Genomic DNA, 18142 nt, shown 5'->3' with positions numbered 1-18142 from the left:
CGTTGCACCAATCAGCTGTGAGGTTACTTGGACGCCCTGCCCAAACAATACAGACAGATCGCTGGAAATATACAGTGCCGCATATTTAGATTTTACGATAGACAGGTTTTATTTATCTACTTAAAGACATTTTGTAGTGTTTCCAAAATGAGCGATGTCGAGGCACGTATTTTGAAAACTCGCTGAGACGATGTGATAGCTAGCTAGCACAGTAACAATATCCAGCCTGTTAGCTAGCTAGCTACCGTTAGCAAGGTGTCAGATGCTAGCCGAGTCAGCTAACGTAGCTATGTGACCCGGCAGCTAGTCGAAGTTGTTTTGGAGAAGCTTTTTTGGGAAATTGAAGTAATGCCGATCAGCTGTTGAACATTTGTTTGTATTCGTTGTAAATCAACAAGGAAACCAACAGGCAAAACCCGATGTGTTTATATCCGTTAGCAACGTTGCGTGGTTGAAATTAAAGCTAGCAATTGAATAGTTAGCTAGCTTAGCTGCTACATAAACGACAACATCCATCAAACTGGACAAAACTTTGGATTTAGTCGGGTTTAAATCGGGCTCGGCGGGTTCGCTGACCCCTCAGAAGAAGATGAAGAAGAGGAAGGAGCTGAATGCCTTGATCGGACTCGGGGACAGCAAAAGAAAGAAGACCAAAAAGGGGTCCGGTCACCGACTTCTCCGAACCGAGCCGCCGGATTCGGAGTCCGACTCCAGCTCGGACGATGACGAGTTCAACAACCTGAGCAGCGGAGCTAGCTTTGGAAAGTGAGTGATCAGTTTAATAAATAAGTGTAATATATGGTATGATGAGTGTGTTTTTACTCAGTCATTAATTTACTGCATAAAACTGTCTTTACATTTCCAAAGAAAATGTAGAGCAAAAGTAAACTAACGTTAGTGGAATAAGGAGGCTGAAATTATTGTTTTGTGAACATTTGGCACTTCACATCAACTATGTGTATTCAGTTTTTTAATGTGAATTTAAACAACGGTTACTTTCCTGTTTTTACCTCGTAGACTATTTTATTACTGATTTAATTTGATAGATTATTAGGTTGCCAACACATTGCAACCATTTATATCATTTTTCACTATAATGTGCAGGAGAATTACAATGAAATATCTTAATTTTCGAATCAAAGAGGCAGAAAGAGTCCCACTTTCCTCTGCCGTGGAGCACATCTATATTGTAGTCATTGTGCAGATGTTAAAAAATATATATATATATATATATATATATATATATATATATATATATATATATATATATATATATATAATGTAAATAAGGCAAGATCAATCCACTTCTGCTCTTCTTCTGTGCTTAGGTGAGTATGACCCATCTTGCATACTAAGAAGGTGGTCAAGCTTTTTCTTCCTGAAGATTGATATTAGCCAAATTAGAAACAATCAATACTACATTCAGCATAAGTATGATATAATCCATATTCGAAGCACCGCTATTTAACAGTAATCCTTGTAATTCCCATGACACGGAATGCAGTCTTCTGAAAATATCTCCTTCATTAATAATGAAAGCAAATGTGCAGTTCTAATGTCTAACATCATCATCTTCTCTTTGCAGAAGAAGCTACTCGCAGTGCTGCAATGTGTGCTACCCCTTGTTTCTGTTTATCATACTTGCTGCCTGCGTTATGGCCTGTGCTGGACTCATATGGATGCAGATTGCTCTGAAAGAAGATCTAGACTCACTGAAAGAAAAGCTGCACAGCAGTAAGACTCACTGTCACACACACAGTTACCTTGTGATGGTTCATAAAAAGCTCACTGCCCTTTAAACACTTAAACCTGTTATATCCCAGTTACATATGCATTCATTTGTCTTTAACACTGCTTTCATGTTGTTGTGATGTTTTTGTAACAGTGGAATCCAGCCAGAAGGTCTCATCAAGTGAAATACCAAAACTTAGTGAGGACCTGAAAAACAAGGAGAGAAAGCTTGATGATCTTGAAAACGGGGACAAGGGGTTGAGCAAGCTCTGGTCTAACCTAACAGAAATGAACAGAAAGGTCCGTTGTTTTCGTTGCTCAGAGGTTTTGAAGCCACCTTAACATTCACACTGTCACACACTAACCAGTGCTCATGACTATGTGTTTGAGAATATCTAGACTGGCAGCGTTGGTCATACTTGAGTTACCTTTGTCCAAACATAATGCTGTGCAAGTTTTAGTTTTCTCTGGGAGTGGCTAAATAGATCAGTAATTCTGTCTCAGAGGTGTAACTGAAGAGTTTGTGTAATTTTACTCCTGCAGATCAGTTTGCTGGACTCTGCGGTAAACCATTTAAAGACCAACTTAAAATCAGCTGCTGACTTAATCAGCCTTCCCACTACAGTTGAAGAGCTTCAAAAGGTAAAGGCAAAGTAAAATGCATGGATGAAATTTGACTGAGAATCTATCTATTGATATTCTTTTTGTTGTACTGATTATAACGACTGACCTCGCAGAGTATTTTTCTTTTCCAGAGTGTCGCTACAATTGGCAGTACACTAACAAGTGTACAGCACGACGTGAAGACTATGCAGGCTGCTCTGGAAAATCAGAAGAAAGATGATGAGTTGAAGAAGACATTGGTAAAACTCAAGCTAGTGACATTTGTAACACTTTCTTGTTTTGGCATTTGTAACACTTTCTTGTTTTTTTCTTGTTATGGTAACATGTTCAGATGAAATAGGATAGCAGGGCTAGAAAACCTAAACATCTTTTACACGGCTCTAAGTACACACCATACCTTTCAGAAGGATTTTTCAAAATCCATATTAAACTACTGAAACATCAATACAGTGTTTTGGGCAGATGACAAACATCACAGAGAAACCAGAAGCTGTGTTCCTTTGTAAATAGTATATAGGGCTGCAAGCTCTAGTATTTCACATCAGCAAACTCATGGATTTTTCATGAGTCGATGTCAAAGTTAGATTTCACTTATTTAGCGTGACAGCTTGTCTTTGTTTATTTACATCTCTATGCTCGCTGCAAATATTGCTGCCTTTTCATTTGCTATTTATGCATGAATGTACGGGAGTAGTGTTTATAAAACAAGTTAGCAGTGCTCACCCAGTAAGAGCGTGCGCCCCATGTTGGCTGAGTCCTGCAGTGGCGCGGGTTCGAATCTGACCTGCTGCCCTTTGCCGCGTGTCATCCCCCATCTCTCTCCCCCTTTCATGTCCATCCACTGTCACTGTCTATATAAAGGGAAAAGCCCCCCAAAAATAATCTAAAAAAACAGTGCATTGTGCTTAAGCAAATTAGTTGAACAACTTGGCGTGCCAGTATCTAATGTTCTACGTCTCAGTTCTTAGCTGTGGTTTTGCTTTTGCACATTTGTCTCACTTAGAATTGAGGCAAATGTACTTACATATGCCAAGATGAGTCTGTTGATGAAATGTTGGTTGATCTGCTTAACTACGGCAGGAATCCAAACCAGAAGCTGCAGTGAACTTTGCCACTGCCAGATTAATTTGTTTATTTGTTTACTCACGCACACATTCATGTTTTGGCAGTTCTTGTCAGGCTTACATTGACAGTGTCGTCGGGTTAAGAAGGTCCTGTCCTTTCTTGGATCCATGGCTTTGGCTTTTCATTCATAATACATGAAACCAGTGCCAATCTATTTTGGGAGCTTAGATGCTTCAGTTTGCTGAGTGAAACTAGGTCAAATATCTGAGACAACTGCAGAATGTTTTCTCCACTTTATTTTTTTATAAGCAAAATAGGATGGGCAAAGAGGATCAGCAAATAATCATACACTTTTATATATTTTTTTATAAAGTGACCTTAATATGTATGTGGTCAGTGATGAATTGCTAGCTGGCTGAGATCTCCATATTCTTGAAACTTTGGATTGCCTAAATGCTGACAAGTCTTAGAAAGTGGCAGAAATCTCATCTAACAGTAAACTGCAGGTTGCTTTACTGTGCTTGTGAATCTTTTTAATTTGTAATTTTTTTGTCATAGGACATAACCGACCTGAGAAAAGCAGTGAGTGAGGCTAACAAGACAGAGGAGCTGCACCTTACACAGACTGATGAGCAGATCCACATCCTCCTCTCTACGGTTACAGATCTTCAGCAGAGAGTGGCGTCATTAGAGAACGGGTCAAAGCAAAGCGTGAGTAATATGAAGCTTCACACTTGATTTCTGCATTTTTAAAGTACAAGTTGGTTTGGAAGTCTCTGACTGAGACTAGAGATGTTCCGATACGGCTCCCATACTGTCTAAAACGCTGGTATCGGTATCAGGAAATACTGGAGTTTATGCACCGATCCGATACCACGTAATAAAGCCCTAAAGAAAAGTAGTTTATTTTTGTTCTTTTTCCGTTATAACTTACTGTCAAACTGGATAATAAAAGAAAGCTCTGTGGCATTCATTGTTTGTGTTTGTTCATGTTTCACAAAGAGTTTAACCTGAGCCAGACAGACAACAAAGATAGAAGTCATATCACATCCATACAGGGATAGTAGTATACAGTTGATAAAACATGATAAAATATATGAAATACTGGTATCGGATCGGTACTCGGTATCGGCTGATACGCAAGTTCAGGTATAAGAATCTGTATCGGGAAGCAAAAAATGCTATCAGGCCAACTCTAGCCGAGACAGTAATAGACAACTAAATGCATTTTACGTTTCATCTTCCGTCTGCTTTACAGCCAAAGGACAATAACGCAGCAGCAATCACTAGTGAAAGTCCAGCGACTGTGACGGTGAGCGAAGCTACTACAACCAAAGCAACACCTGGGGATGTGCACGGTACGGTGTAGGATAAAGCAGTTCATTACATTGTTTTTCTTTTCCCCGTGTGACATTTTAATATATTTTTTGTCTTTTTTTTTCCCCAGAGGTATCCACACCACTGACAGAGCCTCAGACTAGCAGACGCCCACGCTTCTTAAATCCAAACCGCTCTAAGAGAAATGCTGAGACAACTTGCCCAAAGAGGGTGTTCCTGCCTGGTGTCAGTTCTCTAAAAGGTGCACATTACCTCTCTACTTGTATAGTTCAGCTTTCATTAAAGGAATAGTTTGACATTTTGGGAAATACACTTATTAGCTTTCTTGCCGATATCAAAACAACTCTCATGTCTCCCAGGAAATATTAGGCTGTAGTTTATAAAGTCTCCACTGGTTGCCTGGCAACCTCATGGTGACCACAAGACTTCAGGAAGTTATTGCTCCAGGTGAAGAAATACTCGGCACACAAATCACTGTAAAACTTTAACTTGCGATTTGTACATACAAACAAATGAGAAAAGGGTTCTTTAGTGAGCTTTAGAGCTGCTGATTGGAGGATTTCTTTTTTGTACCTTTGGACAGATTTCCAGTCCTATGCATATTTAACACAGACATGAGAGTGGTATCAATCTCTCAGCAAAAAAGCAAATAGGTATATTTCACAAAATGTTGAAAGACTACAAATTGTATTGTGAATATCTTCAGTTTTGCAAAGGGCCATTTCAAGAGGGCATTGCCCCACAGGCAGTAAAAGAAATGGACCAACAGATCCCGTTGCTCTGGACGGAGACCAGTGAAGTTTATTAGAAGCACTTTTCCGGTGATGGCTGAGCGTTACTGCGCAGCCTCCAACTGAGCTCGAGGACGTGAGCAACCTGTCTGAAAGTTGTAAGTCTTCTGGTAGCTGTGCCAAGAGAAATCTCAATCATTCCCAATCTTGCAGAGACGGAGAGCGTAAGGAGTAAGTAAGTAAGGAGATAACATAGACACAGGCTAATTATTGCTAACTAAAATGCTAGTTAACATTAGTAATTAAACTTAAACAGCTAATGTAAGTCGAAACTGCCTGCGAGTTTCTCCTGCACTATACGGTAATTCCTCTACTATGCGACAGTAAGTCGCTTGGTTATGACACAATTGTTAGCCTATTTTTACAAAAACGGAGCCATAACATGAGATACAAGGTAATGGAGCCTTTTATACATTGTCGTGTTTTAGAAATAAACAATGGACAAAAAGTCTTTAAACGCTTCAGATGTAAAGTTATTCGCTGTCAAAATGAATGGCAGTCAATGGAATGCTAACGGCGGGTGAGTGCTTGTTAGCATCAAAATGGCGCCACGTGATGTGGAGAGAGGCTTACCCCCTTGCATTGCCCTCACCAGTGGTTTCCCTAGGTATATGGAAGACTTATGTGCACATATTTGGTGGGAGGTTTAGGGGTCCTCCTTAAATCAGCCAAACAGCTTGCGTGTTGCTCCTAAGCCTTATGATTGGTAGGGTATCATAGACAAACAGTTGTGTGCATGTTTCTGAATAAAACTGTTCTTTTCACAGACTTGGAAGACATCTTTCAGCAAGCAGGCATTGGACGTAATTTACTCGGGTTGACCTACCGCGGCATGAGGAAAGAATTTGGAACATCGATTCCCAATGTTCGTACCATGGAGTGTTTTGACAATGATGGAGACCAGAGGTACTCCCTGATGGAGCTGAGAGCTGCTGTAGGTTTGTGAGCACATTATCACTGACAGCAGTGTTGAATACCCAGCAGGGTCTGGGGGTTCGAAGTTCTGGACCCTTTTCTGTAATTGCTGCACTTTTGTGAACTGAATATTTATCATACCGATTGTGGAACAGTGGCGCTGGCATGCCCCATACTTACTCCCTCTCCCCGGTCTATTCCAACACTTCCTCGTCCACAAAACATACGCTTACATTTTAAACTTAATCTATAGGAGTACCTGTATGCGGAATAATCGGCTCTTATTTTAGCAACTTCCATGATTTATATGAAATAAACGGTGAAAAAAGTGTTATTTTGAATCCCATTTTCCATCTTTAATTCTGACTTGCTGTTTTCAAGCACCTGTTTTTTGGTTAGTCTGTCTATTTAGCTTCTCTGTAGGCTGTATTTGTCAGTGTACTTCCTCGCCCATCAACAAAAACACCTGATGAAACTCCCCTGAACCTTATTTATAGAGCCTGAGATAGAATTTTAGGAATGTTTACAAATTACTACTAGAAACTGTTTTTGTGAGTCTTCTGTTTTGTTTTGAGACCGATTCCTAACTAACTGAAACACACAATTGAGCATACGAGTGAGAAGTGATCTCTAAGCTCAACAAGGTTTCAGATTCCTTTCTGCTCTGTTTTTTTTCCTTTATTTTCACTTAGTTGCTACATTTTGATTGACGTGTTTAGTCAATCTGTACATTTTTGCAGCTTTCAGTTCTACAAGTTTTGAAGGGCTATGAACACTTTGAATCATTTACAAATAGTTTTGAAGTGGTAACTCATGAGGCATATGTAGCAATAACAAAATGACAGATATTGCTTGTTTAAAATTGAAGTAGACAGAAGGCACACCTAGCTCACAATGTGTAACAGGTAGTATAAGAAGCACTGACCATCACTCTTTACTTGATTCATTTTATTCCATTTTGAATGGGACTAATAATGGTGTATTTACATAGCAAAATTTGTCATACTCAAACATTGTTATACTCTGTAAAAATGGTTTAAATGCATTCTCACAAATTATCTTGTGAAGGGGGTTGGGTTTGGTTAAATTTGCTTTTATGGTCTTAATCTCAACATTGAACATTTCTTAAATAATTATGTTGTGCTTTGCATGTTGCTTATAATGTAACATGAACAAATTATTTATGAACTTAACATAGTCGACTAGTTGTTTTTGGAGGACAATGTAACCGCTTTGGCCATCATGAAAGATTTTGGGTCCATGCTGCTGCTGTACATGGAGATTTTATGAATGTTTTTGTGTGAGCACCAATGAATAAACACAAAGTTAAAATGTTTGATTTGTTGTCCATCTGGTTGCTTTAAGTCATGAACTGAGAAACACTGCCTAAACAATGTTTTACAAGTACTCTGCGTATCACTGCATCACATTTAATCCAGTCTGAAATATACCAAAAAAAGGTGGTGAAGAGCTTTTAACAAACATATTTACAAGTGTTGGATTGCTGACAGACTTGTACAAAAAGAAACACACATGGCCTTTTTTTCCTCCCAGTTGTATGAGGTCTAGAGAGACTTAGGCCAGTGCCCCTTTAGCCCTCCAGTCCCGGGACAAAAGCCCCAGCAGCTCCTCTTCATTCTCTTCTTCCTCATCGCTGGCGTCTACCTCCATACGTTCCTCCATAATGGGCAGAGGCTTGCTCTTTGCCACATCCCGCTTGTCTCTCAGTACTTCAACCCTCTTGTAACACTCAATTTGTTCGTCGATTTCCTCAATCTGTCGTTCAAAGCGGCCCTCCTCGTCGTCCTCCGCCACGATGGCCTCTGATTTAGTGTTTACCTGTCGTATCTCCTTTTGAAACTCGTCCCACTCCTTGTCCATGTGATCTTTGGGTGCGTCGACGTTGCGCACTTTAGCATCTCTCACAGGATCGTCGAAGAAGCCCTCTGGGAGTGCCTCGGCTGTGTTTTCTTTCGTTTCTGTGCTTTTCTCTTGCACATCTGCTTTGAGGATGGATCCTGAATGGGAGATGGCAGGAGTTGATGGGATGGAGCTGTCAAAGAAATCAGCGGGTAGTCCTGCAGCTTCAGCCTCTTGCGGAGGGGGATTTGTGGTTCCTGCCTCTTTAGCATCTTCTTCATCATCGTCCTCGTCATAACCTTCGGCCAACAGACTCAGACCTGCAGATTTTTGAGTAGAGGAGGCTCCCTTTTCGCTGGGTTTCTCAAAGAAATCTCCTGGCAGCCCTGACGACGCAGACTGGCCTGCATCCGACGAAGGTTTCGCCTTTTTCCCGTTGACGTCCTCGTTGTCCGGTGCTTTCCTCTTTACTGGTTGAAACTGTGGTGTCACTGGTTGACTCTTTCCTCCCTTCAGCTCAGCAACTTTTTCTTTGTGCTGTTTTCCAAGAACATGCGCCGGCCACAGTAGTTCAGACTTCACCTGCACATTGCACAGGACACAACTGAGGTGCCCGAGACTGTTGTATTTAGCAAAAGGAGACTCGACGCGCTTCTTGTCTGTGGTTTGCCTTTGTTTTTCCCTCATTAAGCGTCGTAGTTCCTCCTGATTTACAACTTTCTTCCCCTTCTTTAAGGATGCCATTCTTGTAAACAACGCAGCTTGTTAGCCAGCTAGCTACTTGTCTGCGATGAAGTTAAAATGCGTCTCATGAAGATGACATAAACTGCATGAACTCGCGTGCACGCTGTGCGTCGTAGAATAATCTCGCGAGATGTACCGCACGCAGCCAAGCTAACAGATGTGTTGCTCTGTTGGCTACAGTCTAGTATAGAGGATCTTTGACCATACCATCTAGTCCGCCTGAATTTTGCCGCAAAGCAAACTGAATCTATACCATTTCAAAACGTATATATGAGGAGCGGTAGAGACAACTATGTAGTCGTTTGTTATTCGTTTTAATTCTTAGCTGTATGTTAATTGAGTGCGCGTGTGTTATGTTTAGCATCATTTTCTGTTTTGATCGCCGCACCCACCGTATTCATTTTTTGTTGTGGGCCAGCTAGCGAACCTTTTACTGGTAACGATAGCTAACGCTAATGCTGGCTGTGGAGCAGCAGGTGTAACGTTATTTGAATAACAGAGCTAGCTACTAGAAAGCATCGCTATTAGCTTAAATTGCTAAGAAGCTCGTTTGAAATCATATTTGACTAGATTTATGCCACATCTTCACCAGAGTGTATTACGGTAACATTACATCGTTAGCCTGTTAACGTACGGTAGTCATCATGACAGGTGAGAAGATACGCACCATGCGAAAGGACCACAACAAACCAAACAAAAATGAGGAGATAATGGACACGTACGATGAGACGTCAAATGGGACTATCCCTAACGGTACCAGTAACAATTTCAAATCGAACAAGGCTTTTCAAAAATCAGTCAAAACCTCGGAACTGCAGCAGCAACAGCAGCTCAATGCAAACAACATTAACGGCAATGCATCATCAATTGGCACCATTGTCAGTGATAACAACAAGAACCCAATAATCCTGACAAGTGAGGACTTGGAGTTCCCCGTTCATGAGTGCGTGTTCAAGGGAGATGTGCGTCGGCTCTCCTCTCTCATCAGGACCCATAGCATCTCTCAGAAAGATGTGCATGGTACGTTTTCTGTTATTACCCGATTTATCTTTTAAAGTAATTTGCTCAAATGCATTATATAACCGGCACCTCTGATCTTGTGGATTTATTGATAATATTTACACAAGCTCGGAAAATCATCTGAAGTGCTTCTTTTTCAGGGAACACACCTCTTCATCTGGCTGTGATGATGGGCCACAAAGGTAAAAATGATTACAAAAAATGGTTTTGTCAGCTTGTAGTCATACACGGGATTAACCAAAATGAGCAAAAAAGCTTCTCGGATGGTAATCTACTAGTCTCAGGTTGAGCCCAGAAAATTATACTAAATCTGCTGTGCTCCATGGCCTTTCATCATAATGTGGCTTTATTGAAAGAGCATTTGGCATCCTCATTAAAGGCTCTTTTTTTTGAAAGCACAGTTCTGATTCCTTTTTTGGAGTAGCCTCCATACTCCTGCTGCACTCATCATGTCTTACCTGACCTCTGCAGTGTTGGTATAGCATACAGTGTTAGTAAAACATAGTGTATATATATATAAATACACATAGATTACTGATTACATGCAATGCAGCCAATTTATAAGGACATGGATACTTTTTTTGCAGTGCAGAATACTTATAGTTCATATAGCCCAAAATTGCAAATTAGGGCTTTCCATTCCGTGCAATTTAAGACCCCTTCTATTCTTAACATACAATTTGGATACTGAAAAACTCCACAAAGCAAAATTCTAAGCAAGAAAAGGGGGAGAAATAGAAGTGGAACAGAGAAAGGACCTCATTTATGGTACAGAAGTAGTAGTTGCTGGTACTACTGTTGATGCTGACCTGAATAATCTGAATATACTGAAAAATGTGCATAATGATTCCTAAGTTTGTCATTACATAAAGATCAGTAGTCTGTTTAAACCTTGACATCTTTTATCTAGACTCTCTTAGAAAGTTACTAATACAATCTTAACGTTTACCTTTTGTATTCGGCATGGCTGCTCAAAACAATGTAGAGAATAAAAAGTGACAATACACAGAATTGACAATAATGTAGATATGTTCCCATTTGTCTCTGATAATTTTGTTTTCCTTTCAGAATGTGCCCTCCTACTTCTGGCCCATAACGCTCCTGTAAAGATAAAGAATGCACAGGGATGGAGCCCTCTAGCAGAAGCCATCAGCTACGGCGACAGGCAAATGAGTAGGTTATGTCAACACTGCTCTGAATAGCCGTCTGCTGTCCTGAGGTTTTCATAGGCAGATGTGTTTTTGCTAATCTTATTGCCATACCTACAATCACATCACTGTTCCATGCTGCCTGTCTGACGGGTCAATAGAGTTATGAGGGCTTCATGGTGTCCGCTTTAGTCCTAATTCAGTCAATCTGACATCTGGAACGGCTTTCTGTATGAATGCTAATATTGTAGCAGTATTGGTAAATGTCAGCTTGGTGGTTGTGGTGTGTTCAGGAAGAATCATATTTGGTTTATTGTGTTGCCAACTGAATGATGGAATATATTTTCCTAATGAAGAAGGAAATTAGGATTGTATTCTTTTTCATAGTTAATGAGATACAACACAAAATGTCAATGTAAAATAGAGTCTGTGCTTTGCTGAAACATTTCCTGGCAGTTTGTACAGTTTAGAGTCTTCTGAGATATGTCTGTAGTACACAGTTTCTGCAAATATATGGGGGATAAAATCTGTTAATTTGCACACAGTTGAAATCAAGTCAAGTCAAGTTGCAACATCTCAAGAAGAATGACAACCTTTTTAGTTTTACATTTTTAACTGATAAACCCTAAACAATACTTCCATATTATGGTCAATAACATGTACATCATTAACAAATTCTAATCAGTCATGGCATAGGTGTGGGCATTTGAAAGAACTTTTTTATGAGTCATTTAATTGTATAAATACTGCTATCCTGTTGGTCCAGCAAAAAAAAAAAATAAAGGTGGGGGGGATTTCCTCTGAGCACTCCTCATCCAGATGGGCTGGAACACAGCCTGAATGATGGCTTAGTGTTAGGAAGCCCTGAGCTTACGGCCTGGTCACTCCGCTGCTTAATGATGCTGCTGCTTTTAGATCTGATAGTCAGTGAAAAAGAGTCAAATGACATGTGAAAGGCACCAGCTAATGCCTTTGGGATGCACTCACTGCTCTTTCCTTTTTTTTAAGTTCTGATGTTAATTTTGTGTACTTAACTAAAGATAATAGAAAAGATAAAAGGCTGGCTAAGTGTCTTGTAAAAGGACTGCATACTAAATCATTAATCTCTGTTTTTGTACCAAAGCTAAGCTGAGAATCTTCTGTTAGGGCTGCTTGCCTGTATAGATAACCTAACTGTGAATTATCAGCTTCCTCTTATACAGCCTGTGATGGGGGCTGTGAGGCCCAGCAGTTTGAGAAATGACCCTCAACCTTGTTAGTATGCGTCACGACTCTCCCTGCCTGCTGTGGCAGGCTGGCTTGGGACTGGGACCAGGAGTTTGGTTTTGAGAAGGTCGCACCACTCACAAGGGTGAAGGGGAGGCAGAGAGGGGGCTGGGTATATTCACACACATTAGCAAGGACATGCAAAGAGAGGCATAGCGTCGGGTATTTAGACTTAGATCTTTGGTTAAATAACATGCAGCACACAGCTGGCTATCATTTAGTGAGAAGGGCAAATAGAGAATAATGTGTGTTTGATATCAAATGTGTGGGTAACAGCTTTTCACGAAACACTGCGCTCCTGTCATCAGTCATTACCTTTCGCTTTTACACGTGCACATTGCGTCAGCAGCTCGTTCACTGGTTGTCCTTGTGCAGCGAGTGCCTCATCAGCACTTCTCTTCTCTCCTCAGTCACGTCCATTCCCCCGGTCAAGATAACCAGGATACATCAGAGATATGTTAATGTCATGTGGCCCATCGGGTATTATTGAGTGGTTGCTGGTCAGTTTGTAAGAGAAAGACCTGCACTTGACGAGACAGTGAGTTGTATCAGCTCATCTAATCACTGCTACTGAAAAATATTACTTAGCTGTAGAAGAGTAGTGATGCTTCCTCATGTGTTTATGGCGTAACAGTAGCACCATATTAAAATCTCACTAAGCACTTTACTAGAGATTTGAAATGTGATACCAACATATCTGTGATAAGAGAGATCAGCCAACAATATCAATATTTCAAGCGGGCTGTAGTACCTCGTTTAGCTATATTCAAAGGTAATGTGAAGACCGTAAATGTACAAGGCATCAACTTGTAACTTGAGCTTTTTTTCCTTTCTCATCCTTGTTTCCTCAGTCACAGCAATACTGCGGAAGTTAAAGCAGCAATCCAGGGAGAGCGTGGAGGATAAAAGGCCAAAATTACTGAAAGCTCTCAGGGAGGTGAGGATCAAAATGCCGTCACTTCCACACCAAACTCCATTTTGCAACTGCTTTCATTTTGCATCACTGAATTCCCTCCATTGTATTTTTCAAAATCTCTGCAGGCTTCGATTTGCATAAATAACTTTTGCCTGTACTTGAGTATGCACATTAATTGCTGACCCATTAGGTCATAATACATCAGCTTAATCCTTCAGTTAGATGTGTTTGTGTCTTTTCTGTAGCTTGGTGACTTTTATCTGGAGCTGCATTGGGACTTTCAGAGCTGGGGTGAGTTTCATAATTCACACACAAAAAAAGTTGTTTACCCTATTCCTTTGCTAAGTTCTTCAACATTGCTGGATGGGTCAACTGTTGCCTTAAGGATTTTAATAAAGATAAGTGAGTGTTTTTCTTCTATTGTCAATGCAACACCTAAAAATATAAAGAGTATAAAATACTTGTTATCCACTCCCTTCTGTATTTTAGTGCCTTTGCTGTCCCGGATGCTGCCATCTGATGCTTGTAAAATCTACAAGCAGGGACTTAACATCAGGTAAAACTGTCCTTTATGAAAGAATCTAATTCACTGTGCGTTTAAAGCAGCAAATGGTCGATATCCAGGTCGAGGACTTCTTTTAGATCTAAAAAGTAGGACGAAACAATCTTCACACACTCTCTCTCCTCTCTCTTGATTTAGACTTGACACCACCCTCATAGACTTCACTGATATGAAGTGTCAGCGCGGAGATCTTAGCTTCATTTTCAACGGCGAGGCCGCACCCTCCCAGTCCTTTGTGGTTCTAGACAATGAAGCAAAAGTGTACCAAAGAATACACCACGAGGTGAGTGAGTGAGTGGTACGACCAGACCTCTTGTTTCACATAGTGTCATCATCTCTTTAATATGAATAGCAGTGCCTCACTATCATTGTCTTGCCCCCATTTAATTGTGACCAAGATATGTACTGTACAGGACAGATGAAAGCTGAAAAATAGTCAGCGCTCTCTGGTGGACAAACGATATAATAGCAACACTGTTGACTAATGACCTCCAACACATCTTTGACACTTTTTTTTTTATTAACTTTCAAACCGTAGCTTTGCCTGCTGCTGGTTATCTATTTACACAACGCCTCACTATCATTGTCTTGCCCCCAAGGAGTCTGAGATGGAGACTGAAGAAGAGGTGGATATTCTGATGAGCAGTGATGTCTACTCTGCAACTCTGTCCACCAAGTCGATCAGTTTCTCTCGCAGTCAGATTGGCTGGCTGTTCAGAGAGGATAAAACGGTAAGCTTTATAGGACAAACCCTTACTAAAACATTACTTGACACATTCAACAACCTAAAAAGACAAATGTGGGGGAAAGAAGATTTACATGAGCTTTTTTTTAAACAGAGTTTACAAAGTGATTTGCAAAAATATCAAATGAGGCATAGTTGAAATATATAAAAATGAAGGCACATTAAATAGGGGTTAAATATCAAAACAATACATGTAAGCAGGGTAAAGGTGTGTTTTCAGTCAGCAAGCCTAAGTTCACAGGCATTAACTAGTTAACCTCTGCTAATCTATCGCCCAAACAAATAATGGGAAAGAGGTCTGGTCGTTTAGATTTGTGGTTTTATCCTTCAAACGGATCATTGTCTACTTGATAACCCTAATCATGTCCCATGTGACAATGAGATGTGAGTAGTCTAAGAGTGTTTTTTTTCCCCCCTCTGATTGATTAATTTGAATCATTTTTTGAATGAAGAGGTAAAAGTATCCAGTTTTCACATTCAAAGATTAGAGAAAGGATAGAAGGGGAAAATTAAAATTATGTTTTGTCATAAGGTTGTTTTGTTCCCAAATAAAATAAGCATCGCACTTCTCCAAGCGGCCTTCGCAGCACTGTCCATGTCTATGTGATGTTTGAAATGTTTTGTTGCACTATGCATCTGAAAGACCTGTGTGTACCTAATTGCTATGTTTGCCATTTAATTTAAAGCTTTTGTGTCCTGAAAAGTTAGGACAGTCCTACCCTCAGGCTGCACCTTGGCACATTTGAAGAAATCAGCAGTAGTGTTGCGTAATTCAAAGGGTAACTCACGATGAAACCCCAACAAAAATACGCTTGTTTTCTGTGCAGGAGAGGGTTGGAAACTTCCTGGCTGACTTCTACTCCGTGAACGGTCTGGTGCTCGAGTCACGTAAACGGCGAGAACACCTAAGTGAGGAGGACATCTTGAGGAACAAAGCAATCATGGAGAGCTTGAGTAAAGGAGGCAGCATCAGTGAACAAAATTTTGAGGTAAGAGAGAAACAAATCCCTGTTCAGGCTTCATTGAATTGTAAATGGTAATGGTACCCTGGTGACTGTGAACCAGTAGCACTGACTGATTACTTTGTTGTCCCCAGCCTGTGAGACGGCAGTCCCTCACAGCTCCCGCACCCAACACGATTTCCTGGGAAGAGTACATCACTGCAGAGCAAGGGAAGTAAGTATCTCGTATTTTCTATGATTTCATCATTCTGTGCCACAATTAGAAATGTAATCGGGGCAGTTACAAGAAATTCCGTATAGAGGCTGAGTGTTGCATCCAAGTCAACCACCAAGAATAAAAAGCACTGTCTTTCTGTTTTGTCTGCGTCTCTTCCCACCTTCAGGCCACCTCATCTTGGGAGAGAGCTTGTGTGTAAGGAAAGCAAGAAGAACTTCAAAGCTACTGTAGCCATGAGCCAGGATTTCCCTCTAGGCATCGAGTCGTAAGTACATCCCTTCCTCCTCAGATCTTTTTGCAAAGCTCTCCGCACAGATTGAACCTGGGTGAATACACTTGGATACTCTTGGGAGTTTAGAAAAGGGTAAAGTAGACATGAAATAATTCTGATCAGATAATTGGGCCAGGTAGACACTAATTGTGCAGAGGACCCACTGATGAGATGAATTCAGAATCAACTGCTCCACCATGTGACAACAAAATGTCAGTGTGTTGGATCATTTTTTAACTCATCTAAGCCAACCGTGTTGGCTGTGCAAGATTTGTTGTCCTTAGAATTGCTCATGGGGGAGACAGAACACTATAGCTTTAAATAAACATCATGTTGGTTCATGATCATGTAAGGAAGAGGTTCGTAGAAAACAAATAAGATCTGAGAAAATAGGAATTTCAAAGGATAAACACGTTGCACCGAGTCGATGATAGGGCTGGGTATCGTTCAAAATCTTTCGATCCGGTGCCAATTTCGATACCTCAGTTTCGATGCCGGTTCCTAACGATACTTTTTTCGATACCATGTTTTAAAATCCATTTCAACATCAACAAAAATACATTAAACACAAAGCTTTTATTTTCCACCTTAATTGTGAATCAAAACAGTTATCAAAATTAAAAAAATTCTGGTAAAACTGCTTACTCAGAATAACATTAATAAAAGTGCCTTGCCTTACAAGCTCAGCCTGTCAGTCGGTCATCAGGGCAGAGAAACCACCGTTGTGCCTGCTTGTCTAGTAAGAGGAAGTGTAACGTCAACAGCACAGCGACCGCTTTCGGCTCGCCATTAATATCACATCGCAGCAAACGGTGTCTGTGTGAAGTTTTAAAAAACTGTAACCACACTTGAAACCAACCGTGACTCTCTGTGACTTCAACAAAACTGCAGTCCGTTTACTCCGTCCGCACCTGTGTGTGTGTGATAAGCTTGCGCTGAGACGCTTTTGGAACCGAAATTTGGCACCGAAAGATAAATAATTTTTCGATACTCATAGGATTGGAGTATTTTTTCGATACCATAAAAGTATCGACGTTCGGTACCCAGCCGTAGTCGCTGAGGAGGAGGGGTTCAAACAGGACGTGGTTTTGTGTTTGCCTGTAATGGGTTACAGGCAGTGCTGTAAAATATTACTGGGACATAATGAATGAACCTTAAAGGAGCTGGCAATAAAACCCCACCCTTTTTTAACAGCTAATGTTTTTTTAATATGATTTTTTTTTTTTTCTCCTTCCCATTTTGTGCTTTGTAATGTTAAAAATATGTTGTACTTACTTCTCTTATGGCATTTTTCCATTACATGGTACCTGCTTGACTCGGCGCACTGTGCGTCCCTTTTTCATTGCAGATTTTAGTACCGCCTCAGCGTGGCTGGTCGTCATAGCGACTGCCGTGGGCGTGGCTTGGTAGCGTTGCATTTCCCCCCCCCCGACTCATTTCCTGGTTCTCCTTCTCCGTAAACAACATGATATCAAAGAGATAGTTAACTTTTCCTGCTCCAGATTTCCCACCGTGGTCAGAAAGAACAGACACTTTGTTTCTCTCACTATATGACTCTAGAGTCACTACTCGCCGGCACTCTCTCACTTCTCCCTCGCTCACCAGCTACACACACACACACGGCGACTCGACACACACACCAGCGCACAAGTATAACCATCAGGCCACTTGTATGCTACGGAGAAAGCTCTGTGTGGAGCCTCCGGCAGCAAAAAAACACCGCTGGCTAAACTATTTAAAAATGCCGTCTGTCGCTAGCAATGCAGTGATCAGTGACGATTCTTTCCGACCAATCTGTAGCCTGCAGGGTTTCACGTCACCTTCTCAGCTCGCTTGGAACCTCGACTGAGGAGGTACTAAAAAAAGTACCTGTTAGCAGGTACCAGGTACTTTTTTTCGTAATGGAAAACCAAAAAAGGCGAATAGAGTAGAGTAGAGGCGAGTAGGTACCATGTAATGGAAAAGCG

At 40.8% G+C, this 18142-nt stretch overlaps 3 protein-coding genes across 3 annotated transcripts in view; 2 read left to right on the top strand and 1 right to left on the bottom strand.

The window, feature by feature from the left end:
- The first annotated feature begins 38 nt into the window (after window positions 1-38).
- On the top strand, window positions 39-7801 carry efcab14 (EF-hand calcium binding domain 14). The gene is made up of 9 exons (XM_039815513.1): window positions 39-765; window positions 1586-1734; window positions 1886-2031; window positions 2275-2373; window positions 2487-2594; window positions 3979-4131; window positions 4679-4778; window positions 4868-4999; window positions 6317-7801. Exons 1-9 carry the CDS (start codon window positions 590-592, stop codon window positions 6493-6495), a joined length of 1242 nt encoding a protein of 413 aa, XP_039671447.1. The 5' UTR covers window positions 39-589; the 3' UTR covers window positions 6496-7801.
- znf830 (zinc finger protein 830) lies at window positions 7799-9184 on the bottom strand. The gene has a single exon (XM_039815514.1). It carries the CDS (start codon window positions 9066-9068, stop codon window positions 8040-8042), a length of 1029 nt encoding a protein of 342 aa, XP_039671448.1. The 5' UTR covers window positions 9069-9184; the 3' UTR covers window positions 7799-8039.
- Window positions 9185-9259: 75 nt separating this feature from the next.
- The window catches only part of LOC120568177 (ankyrin repeat domain-containing protein 13C-like), an 11008-nt gene continuing 2125 nt past the window's right edge, over window positions 9260-18142 (top strand). The window contains exons 1-11 of the mRNA XM_039815512.1: window positions 9260-10088; window positions 10229-10270; window positions 11157-11261; window positions 13354-13439; window positions 13664-13709; window positions 13908-13974; window positions 14119-14263; window positions 14580-14711; window positions 15553-15714; window positions 15822-15901; window positions 16071-16169. Coding sequence (XP_039671446.1) covers window positions 9713-10088; window positions 10229-10270; window positions 11157-11261; window positions 13354-13439; window positions 13664-13709; window positions 13908-13974; window positions 14119-14263; window positions 14580-14711; window positions 15553-15714; window positions 15822-15901; window positions 16071-16169 — 1340 coding nt within the window. The 5' untranslated portion in view covers window positions 9260-9712. The remainder of the gene's footprint in view (window positions 10089-10228; window positions 10271-11156; window positions 11262-13353; window positions 13440-13663; window positions 13710-13907; window positions 13975-14118; window positions 14264-14579; window positions 14712-15552; window positions 15715-15821; window positions 15902-16070; window positions 16170-18142) is intronic.

Source organism: Perca fluviatilis, chromosome 11 (genome assembly GCF_010015445.1).
Source record: "Perca fluviatilis chromosome 11, GENO_Pfluv_1.0, whole genome shotgun sequence".
NCBI classification, from domain to species: Eukaryota; Metazoa; Chordata; class Actinopteri; order Perciformes; family Percidae; genus Perca; species Perca fluviatilis.
Note: the sequence above shows the minus strand (reverse complement) of the source record. Positions and strands in the feature narration are given on the sequence as shown.

Excerpts from the sequence above, each read along its gene's own strand:
- efcab14 (XM_039815513.1), top strand. The coding sequence starts at position 590 with ATGAAGAAGAGGAAGGAGCTGAATGCCTTGATCGGACTCGGGGACAGC. Across the intron at positions 2,032-2,274 it reads TAACAGAAATGAACAGAAAG|ATCAGTTTGCTGGACTCTGC; the intron begins GTCCGTTGTTTT and ends TTACTCCTGCAG. Across the intron at positions 5,000-6,316 it reads TGGTGTCAGTTCTCTAAAAG|ACTTGGAAGACATCTTTCAG; the intron begins GTGCACATTACC and ends TTCTTTTCACAG.
- znf830 (XM_039815514.1), bottom strand. The coding sequence starts at position 9,068 with ATGGCATCCTTAAAGAAGGGGAAGAAAGTTGTAAATCAGGAGGAACTA.